Source organism: Xiphophorus couchianus, chromosome 6 (genome assembly GCF_001444195.1).
Source record: "Xiphophorus couchianus chromosome 6, X_couchianus-1.0, whole genome shotgun sequence".
NCBI lineage: Eukaryota > Metazoa > Chordata > Actinopteri > Cyprinodontiformes > Poeciliidae > Xiphophorus > Xiphophorus couchianus.
In genome coordinates this window covers 695499-711005 of record NC_040233.1, presented here as the reverse complement: position 1 = coordinate 711005, position 15507 = coordinate 695499, and the positions used below count along the sequence as shown (strand labels likewise).

The following is a 15507-nucleotide window of genomic DNA, read 5'->3' as shown; positions in this document are numbered from 1 at the left end:
ATGTTAAAAAAACAGAATCATTGACATCTTTCTTCACAAACTTAAAAATGTATAAACTAAGAAATACTTAAAGAATTAACTTTCCTGAGAATTATAAGCTAATGTTTTGTTGCATAATCACAGATTCTGATAACTGCTTCACATCAGTACATGTAGTCAACCAACTTCTGGCACCGGTCAACAGGTATTGAAGCCCAGGACAATTATAATATATTCCACAATTATTCAGCATTTTTTGGTTTTGCTCATGAATAGCATGTTTATGTCAGCGTTTTGTATGGGATTAAGGTCCAATGATTGTGCTGACCACATTACTTGAATTTTGTTTTTCTGGAACCTTGATTTTGTTCGCTTACTGGTGTGTTTGGGGTCAATGTCTTGTTGAAACACCCATTTGAAGGGCATGTCCTTCCAGGGCAAAATGACTTCCTCCAGTATTCTTGTGTTTTCAAACCTATCCATGATCCCTGATATGTGAAAAATAGGACACTGTAGTATAAGGATCATTCCCATATCATGATGCTTGAACCACCTTGCTTCACCATCTTCACAGTGTACTGTGGCTTGAATTCAGTCTTTTCAGGACTTTAGTCCACAAAATATTACACAATTTTTGTTTAGGCCAGTCATTGTGTTCGTTGGCAAGTTGTAGCCGCTCTACTAATCTGGCATGAATTATTCTAAAACAAGATTGTACTTTACTCAGATAAGAGGTTAAGTATGAGGTGAATCACTCATAATCATTAATTATTTCATTATTGCTCACTATAATCTTTGACTTTCACTGATTTTTATTAAATAGGCTTTTTTATTGATTTGTCTGACTATCATCTTTTTAAAATAAGCAAAGTGGGTATATACTGTATGTGAATGTAGTGTTTTATTAAATCAAGATTCACCCAATTCATAGATTTTTGGTCGTACATTTTATCAAAAAAAGAACTCTATGGACAATTTTAGCCCAAGTATTTCAGAGAAGGCGTTGCCCAATGACAACTACTGTCCTTGGAGGAACAAAGGTACTTTGTACTTGCTGGTCAAGTGCTCCTCTACCTCTACCCCACCACCACAATCAACACCTACAGCATCAACACAATGTTGTCTTTTAATACTTTGGACTCAGATTCTCAGTTTACAATATTTCACCTTTGATTTATTCTCTTCAAGTCAAACTCAAGTTTGAGGAAATAAGAAGTCAGATCCCTGCTGTGCTATCTCATTAACAAGGGAATACACACCAGGGAATATGGAGGGTGGATATGCTAGAATCAGTGTTGGAACAGATGATATTTGAGCAAGTTGGGCCTTTCTGACATGGCAGGCCTACAGTTGTGACAAAGAGCAAGTCTCGCATGCTTCATGGTGCGCAAGCACATGTCGGATCCTAGGACCAGCCCCGCTTTATCACGTCAATTGTATGACCGAAAGAGGACACACCTGCTAATCCATTTACGCCAATGAGTCCAGCAGAGCTGGCAATGCTGACCAGATGGCCATGGTTATTGGCGATCATGGCAGGTAGAAAGGCCTTGTAGGTCTGAGAGAAGGAAAACAAATAAGAAAAAATAAAAATAAAATGCACAACTGTTATTAGTAAAAAAATAATACATGAAAAATGGAAATGTACAAACTACAAAGTAAAAAATTATCTACCACATTTCACAAAAGATTTAGTGTTAGATGATCAGACTAATCCTAAGAATAACAATTATCTTTTATAACATTCAGACAGACAGACAGACAGAAATGTAATTTTCCTATCAACTTAAAATTTCTGTTTGTGATATTTAATAACTCAATTATTTCAAAATTTCATATCTTTCATTATATTTTTCACTCTTGGATGTTGCCATTTTGACACTTGTGCAATGTATGCTGGGTTAATAATGCCGTTTGGTCCGGCAACACCTGTTTAGCGTCTGGTCTTTGGTCTGGAAGTAAACACAGGGAGGCTAACTTTACAAGAGTTGTTTTTATCTTATTGCATTTGACTAGTGTAAATTTAGATAATGGCATCACTGTTGGTTGTAATTTCAAATAAAAAACAAAAAATAAAAACAGAAACAGTGAGGTGAGTCTTCATCACCTCCCAAATGAAGAAAATAAAGAAGAGAGCAATGGGAAAAACCTTTTGGAAGAACATAACTTCATTTGAGTCATTTGCACAAGCAAAACTGATGAAGGATCTAACAGGTCGTTACCCTGCAGGCAATAACCAAATGCCGTGACGACAGTTTTCATCCATAACACACCTAAGCCCTGCCGCCAACTAGAGATCAAAAGATGCTGGGAGAAACATCAGAGACAGGCAGCGCTGGAAGCTTTTTTAAATGATAATGGAGATATTGCTACTGGTGCCGGTACTAAATGTGAAACCACGGACCCGAGACCAGACCCAAAACAGGAGTTACCGGACCGAAGACTGGAACAGACACAGAGCATGTGTGGGTGAATAATTATGTTGTTTGTGCTAGGGATGCCCGATCAGGTTTTTCACTGCTGATTCTGATTCCAATCACCCATGAGGGCCGATCACTGCCAATCACCTGGATTGGATGTTAATTTTTCGCTTTAGGTATAAATTATACTATGTGATCTACCAAAATGGAAAAATGATCTGGCAATAAATTCACTTAATTTAGACATAAAACATGCAAAATACTTGCAGGCACAATAGAGCAGCTATTTAGTCAAAAGTCAACTGAAAAACCTGCAATCAGTAGAATAATATTTAACAGTAAGATTCTCAGTACCCTAAATTATTCATGAGTCAAATAACACTGCCTATAACAAATAGTGTCAAGAAAAAGAGGAAACATTCATTCAAAGTCAAATGCAGGTTGCATCAAATACTTCTGTTTCTGACTGAGCTGAGTAATACTGCAGAACATAGGGAGGAAATTATTTTCCCCAGAGATTAACTGTCTTATGAAAGTTTTAATACACATGTACAATCTGTTTTTGTTTGCTTTAGTTACATACTGCAGCTTAAGCAGACGTTCGGTGTGAGAGTTCACTGCCAGGTGGAGGTTGAGCGGCGCTACATCTCTGAAATATTACTACCAGTTTCGATTAGCGATGGTCATCCAGCTCAAAGACTGAAATTATTTTTCAGGTTATTTGCTTAGCTTTCTGACCGTGATGCTAATACGAGTGAATGTTAGTAGTTGTGCACTGCTCTACCTGCTGTCTGGCTGCTCCGGATGTGTTTTTATTTTTTCTGATATAACCATATTCCCTCAAGTACTTGTTTTTTAAGTGCCATTAGATTCATTCTGTTCATGCATTTTGAAGTGCTTCACCCCAGAGGTATTTTTCCATTGTAATATGTAAACTTTCCCATTCGCGCTCAGAGTTGAATGTCCACACTATTTGCTTAGGATTTGTTGCGTCATGCTTGCGCAGTGTGAAGGAAAGTGGAGATCAGCTGCACACAAAGTGAGATACATGTGATCATTTTTGGTGATTGGCAACAAGAGCCAGTGATTGGCGATCATATACTTTTTTTTTCTCCCCTCCAGGGGCTCTTTTGTGGGCTCTAGTGTCCCTTATATGAAAGTAGGCTGACAGGAAAGGGGGAAGGCAAAAGGGGAAGATATGCGGCAAATATCGCCGGGTCCGTGAATCAAACCTGCGGCGGCTGCTTCGAGAACTCAAGGCCTCCAAACGTGGGTCGCGCTATCCCCTAGGCCACCACAGCACGCCCGATCACATACTTTTTCATGGATATCGGCCGATTATGATTGGTGGCCAATCGATGGGCACATCTCTAGTTTGTGCAGTGTGTGTGTTAATCTGTGTATAAAAAAATTATTGCTGTAACTGCAAAATAATTTCCCTGCTGGGATGAATAAAGTAATTCTTCTTCTTCTTCTTCTAAGAAATGAGCCACGTAAACTGCCTATGTCGAAGGAAAGATATCCGTTGATTGACACGTCCAAATACACACCAATAGATAAGAAATCCTTTAAAAGGGTCAGCAACCATTGAAAGTGGGTGATTTGGGGAGATTTGGGATATTTTGTGAGCTCTTCGGAGGTCTGTTGCAGCTGTTGAATTAGTAATGTGTATGCAGACTAAATAAATTTCCCCCCAGCTGCACTGATCGGAGTACAGAAGATTCGAGTCCCGTATGATTTTATTTTTCACTCCATCAGTTTGCCACTTTTTATTACCCAATAAATGTCAGCTATTTACCGGATCACACCATCCAACCAGCGGTACAAGGTGGTGAAGGTGGCAGCAGCAGCAAACCCCAGCTTCTTCTGCCAACTCTTTCTCTTCCTCCATTTGGTCCTCCTCATCTTCATTATCTCTTGTGATTTCTACATTCCCATCAATTTCAGCGCAGACCAGTTCAAACTGAAAAGGCCTAACGCCGTTATTCAATGCCTTTGTGGCTGGACAGAGCTTGCGTAGTTGGACCTAGCAAACGTAATTTACCCAGAATGCATTGCAGAGTGACATTTTATTTAAATTTATAAAACAGCCTACAACACTTTCTCTGTATTGTTTTACATGTGAAATAAATATTTCTCAAATAAAGTTTATTGTTTCAACTAATCATGGATCCCTTTAATAATGCTGAAAAATCAGTATTTTGACTAACCCAGAAGTGAGCCATAGCGTTGACCTCCATGGTCTTTTCAATCAGAGAGTCTGGAGCATCCATGAATTTCTTCCCTGTCACAATTCCGGCATTGTTCACCAAGATGCTGACATCACCCACTTCTCTCTTAACCTGCAAGGAGAAAAGAAGTATTTCAAGAAAAAATACACTTACTTGTACAAACTTATTGGCCCCAGAACCTAAAGAATGACTGGGCCAAGCAGGCTGGAATTTAGCACACATCCAAGCCACTTACAGGCATACAGCAGATACACTCCATTTCTATTGTAGGGTTTTACCACCTGATCTTTTCAAAATTAAAACTTATTTAATTCAATTCCAAGTATACACAATCCCACAACATATTCTACAAAATTAAAAGTTTTTATCAAATAAAGAATTAACAGCATTGCAGATTCAAATAGTGTTTAGGGTTTACTAATCAAGGAATTGATTGGTTGACTATCAGGAGGTGTGAACATTTCAATAAAACGGGAGTTTTGCCAGTTGGCATGCAAGCGTTTTAACACAATGCCATCATGGAAAGAAATCAGCGATGATCAGTAACTGTTACTGCCTCCAAACAGTCTAAGCTCCACTATTCTACTTTACTGTGAGAAAGAATTTTCCCTAATTACAAACATCTAACAAAGCAGCTTTTTCTTGATGCAATTGAGGCCATTTTACCCCAAGGTCAGTCCATATGTAAACACTACTCAGTTAAACGTGTAAAAACTACGACGTACCTGATCAGCCACTCTGTAAACTTCATTCTTGTTGCTGCAATCACAGACGAAGCAGTGGACTCTGCTAGCTCCACCATTTTTGGCCAATCTTGCGGTTTCTTTTATGCCCTCCTGGTTAATGTCCCACAGAACCAGCACGGTACCATGAGCCGCAAACTCCTGAGCCATCAGGCGACCGATTCCACTGCCGGCGCCTGTGATCAGAACAACCTCCCCAGCTATGTTCTTTTTCTTCCTCGGAACCAAGAGGTGAATGAGAGATTCTATGTTGTACCATAAAGAGAGAAAGAGGACCTGGATTGATTCCAGAAAGAAATTCATGATGAGTCTGTAGAAAAAAAAAAGAAGAAAAAAAAACATATTAAAAATAAGCATAATAAGGTATTGATTTGATTTCTTATGTCTGATATTTTGTTACAATTATATTCAGTTTTATCTAAGTGCTTCTTATTTGTTACATACTGTAGATGTTCATTACCTGGCCTTACCTGTTCACTGTTTTTCAGATGATCTCACAAAGCAATCCATTAAAATGTTTGGTTAGTCTTTGCTGTTAAGCACTATATAAATCAATTTCGGTGAATCTGGATGTAAAACCCAGAATAGACTGATTTTGAATTTTACTTATCTTGTCACACTGCCTACTCAAAGCACTTTACAAAAGAGCTATATTCACCAAGCTGCACTCATGAAAGTGTGCGCATTCTTACACCAATACGCAGATCAGTGGGCAACTTGGGGTCAAGTGCCTGGCCTTAGGGGGACATGGACCAGTGGCAGGAGGAGGCTAGAATCAAACCCACAACGTTTGGATTGCAAGACAACTACAGTACCAAATTTTTCAGATTAAAAGAACCTTTTGAAAATAACCTTTAAGCAGGTAGTAAACATGCTTTTCATTAAGCCCACATTTCTGTTTTTAAAAATAGTTTATTGATCTGATCTAATATTCTAATTTTAAATGTCATGTTTTTATTAACTATATGTCAAAAATCATTAGCAGAGTAAAGGTTTTCTAACAGCCATCTGTGTGTTCCTGAAATTAATATAATAATCTAGTTTATTGAATGGGTCTGTCCTCGATTCACTGAACTCTTCCCCAGAATAAAAGATAAAAGTGAAAGGCAATGAGATTTGCTTAGTCGCTATGCTAACTCGTAACATAACTTGCTTTTTGTAGAAGAGGATTGCTCAGGTCATCAAGCTACCCTGAGCAATATTTGGCCAGCAGTTATAGTAGTAGAAAGTTAACATGGGAGTGTGATTTTCCTACAGGACCATGTTTCCCAACAACCATAAAACAAAAGACTGATATGCAACAGTGTGACAGAGTTAAATTTACAGATGGAATGAACAAGTTGTCCTCTGTACTTCTCTTCTTAGTGCTCACAAAGCAGACTTTACTTCATCTAAGCCACATGTGTCAAACTCAAGGCCCGCGGGCCACATGTGGCCCGCTACGTCATTTTATGTGGCCCTCTACCCCCACCACCGTTTTACAGCCCCATTGAATGACTTAAAATAGGTTTTGAGCACGAATTGACTACAAACTACATCTCCCATAATGCCTTCCGATTCTTACCAGCTAACATTACGCCACTAGAGTGCAGCAGAGTCACCTCAAGCTGATTATTAATTTTCCCAGCGAATAAAACTGAAACATCGACAAGCTAAAGAGCGAAGTCCCGTGATGTTTCAATCGAGGACTTTTACCGTCTCCTGCCCCCTGAGTTGATGCCACAGCTTCGACTCCATGCAGCTCGTGTTTTGTCCATGTTTGGAAGCACCTATCTGTGCGAACAGATGTTTTCAAAAATGAATTTAAACAAGACCAAGCACAGATCGCGCATTACTGACGAAAACCTACACGCCGTTTTGCAGATTTCCTCAGCGCAAGAACTAAAACCAGACATGGACGAACTGACCAGGGGAAAACGGTGCCAGACATCCGGCCAGAAAACATTGGTAAGCACGAACAAACTAAATTAAAACAGAATGAATGTAAAACCAAAACTCAGTATACTGGAATATGTATATAGTTTATTGATTTTGCTTGTGTTTTGTTTATTTACACAACACAACACAATGAGGATGTGTGTGAGTTGGTGACAGGCTGAAGAGGGATCAGCTTTGTGTTCAAGGACAGGCAGCATCACCTCATTGTTTTGTTCTTATGTGAAATACATGTTCGTTGTGTAATAAATAACGAACAAGTTTTGTGAATGAAGTTGAGAGTTAATATCAAAACTTGTTTTTATTCTTTGTCTGCTTATCTTTAAAACAGACAAAGATTAATTTTCCCAGCGAATCAAACTGAAACATCGGCAAGCTAACAAGCTAAAGAGCGAAGTTTAGCTGAGCAGATTAAAAATACTGAGCATATTTTTAAACTGAGCAGTAATTTTACATCCATGCAAACTCAAATGTAATATTTAAAACTTGAATACATAAAATCAGTTATTTAACAATATGAGGTGTTGTTTAATTTATTTTTAACATTGCATTTTCATACATTTATGCTAGGGTTGCCCAAGTCTAGTTTTCCAGACACTCTGCAACTTTACATGCGTTCTTTCTCTAACACACCTGCATCATTGACTCAATCATAGGCCTCTACAGAACTGAGTTGCTGCTAATGAGGGAAGTCAACTTTTTGTCTGGGGTATGTTTTAGCAGGGACGCATCTAAAAGTTGCAGTCTGCACTGCAACTTGGGCATTCCTGATTTATACCGTCAATGTGGCCCGTTAAGGTTGGCCAATATGCTGAAGTGGCCCTTGGTGAAATTGAGTTCGACACCCCTGATCTAAGCCATCTTGGCTCTGCCTCCCCAGAGAATCCACCACTCTGCATTTCAGAGGTCTGAGACTGGGTTCCAGAAAGTAGCTTTACACCCGTCTTCCCCCAGAATGCGTCTGGTCCCCCAGGACTACAAAACAGGACAGAACCTGTCTGGATCATTAAAAGAAAATTTACAAATAAGCGAAATACACAATCCAACAGTCTGAAATCAAACCTCACACTCATCCTCTGTCTAAAGCTTATACTGGCTCTGCTAAATAAAATATCATTATCAGCAAAAGGTTAATTAGTAAATGACTTCATCACTGAGCATATTATTGATGTTATGTTCCTGACAAAAACATGGCTGGATGACAATACTGAATCGCCTGTACTGACTGAATCAGAATAGAAAACATTAAAGAGGAAGGAGGGGGTGTGGCCTCCATATTTAAGATTTATCTAATGAACTCGTTTAAGGTCATTTGACCTCTTTTGAATATCTGGGAATCATGTGTGTTTATATATATATATATATATATATATATATATATAATTATTTTTTTTTTCTTCAGAATGAGCTGAAACCAGGCTTCAGTCCAAGGCCTGCATGCATGTCACGATTTACTTGCTCCACAACACATATTGGACCACCGTCGACATCTGCAGTCTGCTCTCCCTAACTGTAGTTCCCCCTCAGCCAAAGACAGCTGTTGGTGCTTCAGGAAACAAACCCAGATCAACTGGTGACAGTAACAATAAAAATATGTGGAATATCATTAGAAGAATCATCTGTGTTTTAATAGTCTGTTTGTGTGAACATATTGACTCAATTTTGAGAAGAAAACATAAAGATGTTTCCCAATGCTGCTTTCCATTGGTGTGAAATTAAAGGAACGGTGCTTGGCAAATATAAAATACAATTGTTTTTCAACTCTGTTCTCCTTTTGTTTTTTTATGATCGTGTGAGGATACTGTCGGCTCCTATTACTGAGTGAACTTTAAAATCAATCCATAGATGGTGGTGTCCATTATTATTTCCATTAACAGCACGCTAGTTGCTCTAGTAGAACAGCCATGAAAACCACTCTGGGTATTTTCAAGCCCTGTGATTCCGTAACTTGCCGCACTCCTGGAAAATCTGCAGTTCAAAACATTTTACTTTTCAAAGTTTTTTTTCCCAAACAGAATTCGTCTTCTGGCTCCTGTCACATTGCCTTCTGTTAAAAGTGTGATTGCTGCTAGCGGCTCTCAGTCTGCGCCTCTGTTGAATCAGGTGACATGCAGTGAGTGCACAGGCAAAGAAATTCCAATACTTTTTGCATGAATACACGGATTGCCTGAGGTTTTTAAAAATTTAATGTAAAAACAACAAAAAAAGGCATTTCTTCTTGAGTTTGTTGGAAAACATAGATTCATACTCACAAAACATACTTCTAGTGCTGGTTGGGGACCACATGTTTAAAGCTGCACTATGTAACTTTTATAAAGAATGATTTTTTTACTTATTTGTTAAAACTGTCACTATGTGGTGACACCATGTTATGAGAAAGATAATCTGCGAAAAGATCGATTTCCTCCACCTTCTCCCTATGCTACTATTGCCTTCTGAAGAAATGCACTGCTCCCGACCAAAAACAACCAATCAGAGCCAGAAGGAGGCGCTTAATGCTGTCAATCAATGCTGCTCAATGTGCAAAAGGCAGAGAAATAACTTATCGTTACAGGAAAATCATTTATCTGCCGCCATTGGTGGCTATGCTAACCGGCTATGCACTCACAACAGGATCTGCTAGCTGCACCCTAGCAGAGAGCAAGGGGCAGAGGTAATTAATGACTGCAGGATTCATTATCGTCAGAGGATTATGATGAGAGACGTGACCAGGGACAGCTTGAGGAAGAGTTCAGGTTAGCTGCTGCTGCCCTGTAAGAAGGAGTGGAAATGTTCATGAAGGAAGAACGTTTCATGCAGGGAGGAGGCCAAGTGTGTGTCTGAGTCCAGGAGGGGGAATCCAACACTAAGCTAGCAGGCAGTCAGAAAAACACTGGGATAACACAGGAATGATGATGGCCCGATGAATTAATAATGAACATGAGATGTTTTAGTAATAAGAATAACTTTGAATTTCAATAGAAAATGTAATAAGTAAGGGAAAACAAATAGACGAATTAGAAAACAGCTACTGATACCATTTAAAAATTTGCTTGTACTGGTGGGGTTTGTATCAGAAAAAAACAAACAGTGGCTGGTGAAATGTCTGAGTGGCTGATAAAAAAATTCTCTACCAGCCACTGTGGATGGAGAAAAATTTTAATTTCCACCCCTGGATATATTACCAGAATACAGACCTAATGACACAAGAAAAACGCATGTTAGGAGGAAAAAAAAGTCAACATTTTATGATGATTCCTCCAAGGAAATTGTGATAAAAATAAAATAAAGAAGGCTGACCATCTTATAAAGATTTGGCATTTAATCTTTTAACACATCAGCGTCAAATTATAACCAATTGAAAAAATTTCACTGAGCACCAGCAGGCAGTGTGGGTGAAATGTCTTCCCCAAGATCACAACAACACTATATATATTGTGAAAATAAATGTATTTAATGGAAACATCACTCTTGAAAACAACTCACATTTTGGACAAAAAATTTTAATGCTAGAAAGAGGTGGGTTTTTTAGCAGTGTCGGAATTGGTGCATTTTGCAAAAACATGGTATGTCATAATTTGAGTGGATGATTCCAGTTTATATATAGCAGCAAAGAGCTTGTAAGCCCTGGCCTACAATGCACAAAGCCTTAATAAGATGCTGACCTCTCCTCTGATGGGTGATGAGAAGTTCTAGAGCCATGGCTGGAATATGAATAAATCTCATGCAAGCGTTTACTTCAGTCACCACAATGATTTTTAATGACTTATCATGTAAACAAACTTATTTACGTGGGATTTTAATTGTATTTCTTATTTAATGGAAACACCGCAATTGTAAAGTAGTGTTTTTGACAATAGAAAAAAAAAAAAAAAGTTGAAATATTGTGCTCATTTGCATTGCAAATGTAGTTGCTGATATTTCCATTGGAAATGTTTACTTTAATCATTTTTATTTAATCAGTGTTAACTTTACAATTTAGCCCTGCATTACAACAGAAGGGCTCATAATATGCATCTTGCAGACACGTCCCAGACCTCGGCCTGTTGATCAGTATTTGTACTCATAAGGTATGATCATCTCCAACATTTTACAATAACTATTACTCCAGTTACCAATAAATATAAGTAACTCAAATAGCTTTTGCTAAGTGAAGCTATAGTTTTACACAGGCACGTGCAGAGGGGAGGGGTGCAATGGGGGCTAGAGCCCCTGCCCCATTTTTCCTTGATGCCAATAGTGCCCAATTTTTTATTTTTTTTCATCTGTATGTCAGAAGGCCTGCTTGTGCCCCTAAGCAATAATATTTAGCTAAATATAAAAATTTAGCAAAATATATTAGTCTGGCTGCCCTCAGTCTAAAAATGACTCCATGTTGTTCAGACTCCGGGTCCATGGTAAGGAGGAGGGGGGAGGATCTGGACCCTCTAACTACCAAATTATGGGCAAGAATATTTTTTTCATACACTGGTTTGTAAATAAAAACGTAGGTCTGATGTTGACGTTAGAAAAACTGTTTCTATTTATATTTTCATAATTGTCCTCGCAATAGCGGGACAAAACCCGCCTCGCCCCTAAACTCAGAAATGCTTCAGCTGCAGAGAAAATGTCTGACTTTAACTTAATCAGGCTGCTAAAATCCCGGTTCACTACACGCAGTCTGAGTCGGTCTCACCGACAAATATAAAGAATATCTGTCTTTATATCAGACATCCTGATATAAGACACGATACTGCGACTGTCACCACGAGTCGCGATGCACCTCAAAGCCCTGGTACCACCTGCTGACTGTTCTCTGCTTCTCCTTAACGTTTCTACCAGGCGCATTAAAGCTGCTGTTGACGGGATCTGGGCTGGAGGGGAGCAGCTGTAAATAGAAGTTATTGCAGAACCTAAAGTGTTAAAGGAAGATTTGGCCCATAGCAACTGGAGTTCACAAAATAAATATCAGCGAAAATACTGTAGCAATAATTAGAACCGCAGCATAAAGCCAAACATGCCAAAATGAAATGAATCAAAATGTCCCCAAAGCATCAGCGGACTGGCATATGGGCCACCGGGGGATTCCAGGTAGATTCCAGGTAGATTCCAGAGATGCGGATCGCAGTGGCTGTTCCTCCAGGGCCAGGCCAAGGTAATATGGGGCCTTAGACAGAACCCCCTCCCTCTGGAACCCGTCCTACTAAGAACCTCAGCATCACTAACATGTTTAAATATAGATAAGGTGAAGTCTGTGAGAGGGAGACCAGATTTATTGGCCAAGTTTAAAATCAATCACTGATTATTTGTGAAAAAATCCAACTCAATCACAAAGATTACACCATATTGTAGTTATGGTAACACAACAATCAAACTATCAAGATGATTTTGTAAACTTCCTAATTAAATCCTAAATGTATAAAAAAAAAAATCTAAGCTTGATGCATTAAATAAAATTTAACAACATAGTCATTTTCTATAGATGAATGCTACAGGTCTGGATCTGTGGTCTGTGTTACAATTAAACAATTTCTAGGGCCCCTGAATGTCTGGAGGCCCCTGCCAGCAGCTACTGAGTTTTCTTTGCCTTGATATCTCAGTCTTATAATTCTAGATCTCAGAGGTTTAACTGATGTTAAACCTCTGAGATGAGAGTTAACCCCTTTGAGGTTTTTTGATCTATAAAGCAGTCTGTAGCCAAGTTGTTGTAGAGGTTAAATAGATATTATTAGGGCTTAATTAGTAAAATAGCAGCAAATTTGCATATTTCATAACTTCATAACCAGAGATCTTCTCTCCTCTGTATAACAGCTACAATCTCAGATCAGCTCAAATCTCCAGGACTGTTAGCAGCAGAAACAGAACTTTATACCTGTTGGGGAAAATAGACTACATTTGCTTTGTATTGTCCCCGCATGATGGCAATGATATAGTAGGATCCAAGTAGATTATTAATTAATATGGGTTGTTGCTATGTTGTTGTACGGAGTTTTAAGATCTTGTTCAATGTGCCCTTTTTTAACTTTGAGCCCCTGCCCCTCCAAAGATCTCTGCACAGCCCTGGTTTTACATAACTTTGGGCCATAGTAAATTTTAAAGCTCTGTCATGAAATACATTAAAATTGAAAACTAAACACATCTAAGACTCTAAAGGCAAACACATCCACAGTTTACAAGGCTGGAACCCATCTGTGTGTTTTCTGACGGAGTCCGAAAACACATGCCGCTCCATTCTGAATAATGAGAATGTCCGACAACATGTCCACTTTCAAGGCCTTCCTTCACTGGAGCTGGACATGTTGCTGAAATCAAGCAGGAGATCTGTGGTGCTTGAAATAATAAACTCAGCTGTTCACTGAGTGTGCTACCATGTGGGTCAACATGCATGAGTCTCTTATCCTGCTGGTAAGTTTTAAAAGCAGATGAAAGATCCATTACTGAACCAACTGAAGGAAAAATGGCCGCTTTGGATGATGTAAGTGTGTTGTGATGTTATCACAGTGATATCCAGACATGATAATTCTGACAGTGTTATCATGGAGAGTGAAATATAGCACAGGCCCAGCTCCAACTCAGCAGACTGAGTCAGCAGCTCTCAGACTTTGATCAGGTCATACAGACACAGGGAGTTGATGGGCTTCCAGCTAGAACTTCTACATTAGTAGTTGTAATGACTTTAGAAGGACACATTTAAATACTCATTACATACAGGTTCATAAGTGATTTAGATTGGTTCAAATACAGGTGGAATACTGCTGAAGAATTGTGGATTTTAATATAGATTTAATATTAAACGCGCCTAGAAAAGTGGTAAAAAAAAAAAAAAACATTTAGTCTGATTTCCTCTATTGGGTTGTGCGGTTGTTTTCTAAGTAGCGCTGTCTGAACATCAGTACTCTTGGTTTCTGGTTGCTTCTATAACTTCCGAACAAAGGAACAAATACAGTAAACAGAACCGCACAACGTCGCGTTGGGAGTTTTTCAGTTGCTATGAATAATTAGTTGATTTAAATAAATGGATTTCTGGCAAGAGTTCAACTTGATCCTGCAGCTGGAATAATCAATGACGGAACTTACCTTCGGAACAGAGGAAGTTCAACAAATCCTGCTGTCAGTTCTTCAAATGCAAATAATAAATCAGCTAGAAACTCGACCTTTACTCTCGACATGTTCTAAGATTATTAAACGGACTCTGATCTCATAAAAACCTGGCTGATGAAATAAGCAGGCTCTTACATACCGCGGTGCGGCAGCAGGTCCACTTGGTTCAGTTCTGGGTTCTGTCACGGTACAAACCAGGCGTTTTCTGCAGCCTGGAGCGTAAAAACAGTAACTGTCACCACTTCAGCTAAACCAGAGAGGAGGGGCCGGATGCACGCAAAGCATGGTGGTACATTGAGTTCATAAAGAGTCCCTCTTTCTTTCGTTTTTCCTCTCTTTCTTTCTTTCTTTCTTTCTTTCTTTCGTTCTAAATCACAATTGTGAAATATGATTGCTGAGATTTTCTGTAAAATAAGACTCAAGGTACTTTTACTCTCATATGACTGTGAGTCTCGTAATTATGACATAATTTTTTTAAGTGACAGAAATGGTCTTTCACAATATTAAGTAGTACAAAAATAGTAAAACAAAATTTGGTAAAATGTGATCAGAAAACAAGGTTTGCTGATTGTTTTGGAACACTTGCAAAACAGGGTCCAGCTTTTGTACAAGAGGATGAAAGTAGTGTGCTACCATGCAAAATGAGAACTACCTTTATGACAATAGAGCTGACAAAGTTGGTGCCACTGTAATTCAAAACAAAGATGCTCATAGAGTGGAGATTTTGAGATAGCTATAGACCATTGAGTTATAACCCTACATTGGCTTTTGGATAAGGAAATAAAGAGTTTCCTAGATAAAGCTACTGAGGATAGCCATGTCACAAAACGATAATATGATTTTCTTTAGCAACAACACCCTGTGAGGCCTGTTTTTGACACAATGCCTAAAATGCACAAATCTAAGGTAGAACCTGTTCCTGGTTGTCCTATAGTTGCAGGTAATCAGTCTCTAACAAAACTTTTTACTATATACATCAACTCCCATATTGTACAGCAGCTTCGTTTTTATGTTAAAGATACAGTTCATATTTCACACAAATTTCATCTATCGTCAAACTTTCTGAAACTGATGCACTCTGCATTATGGATATTGTCAACTTATACACAAACATCCCCCAAAAAGAGGACTAAGAAGCGC

At 38.7% G+C, this 15507-nt stretch overlaps 1 protein-coding gene across 2 annotated transcripts in view; it reads right to left on the bottom strand.

The window, feature by feature from the left end:
* sdr16c5a (short chain dehydrogenase/reductase family 16C, member 5a) overlaps positions 1–14631 on the bottom strand; it is a 32945-nt gene extending 18314 nt beyond the window's left edge. The window contains exons 1-4 of one of the 2 annotated variants that reach the window (XM_028021365.1): positions 14507–14631; positions 5356–5683; positions 4610–4741; positions 1438–1537 (exon numbers count right to left, since the gene is read on the bottom strand). In XM_028021365.1, the coding sequence (XP_027877166.1) occupies positions 1438–1537; positions 4610–4741; positions 5356–5676 (553 nt within the window). In that variant the 5' untranslated portion in view covers positions 5677–5683; positions 14507–14631. Of the gene's footprint in view, positions 1–1437; positions 1538–4609; positions 4742–5355; positions 5684–14343; positions 14478–14506 lie in introns of those variants that run through there. The other variant, XM_028021364.1, reaches the window with a different exon arrangement.
* Between the last annotated feature and the right edge of the window lie 876 nt (positions 14632–15507).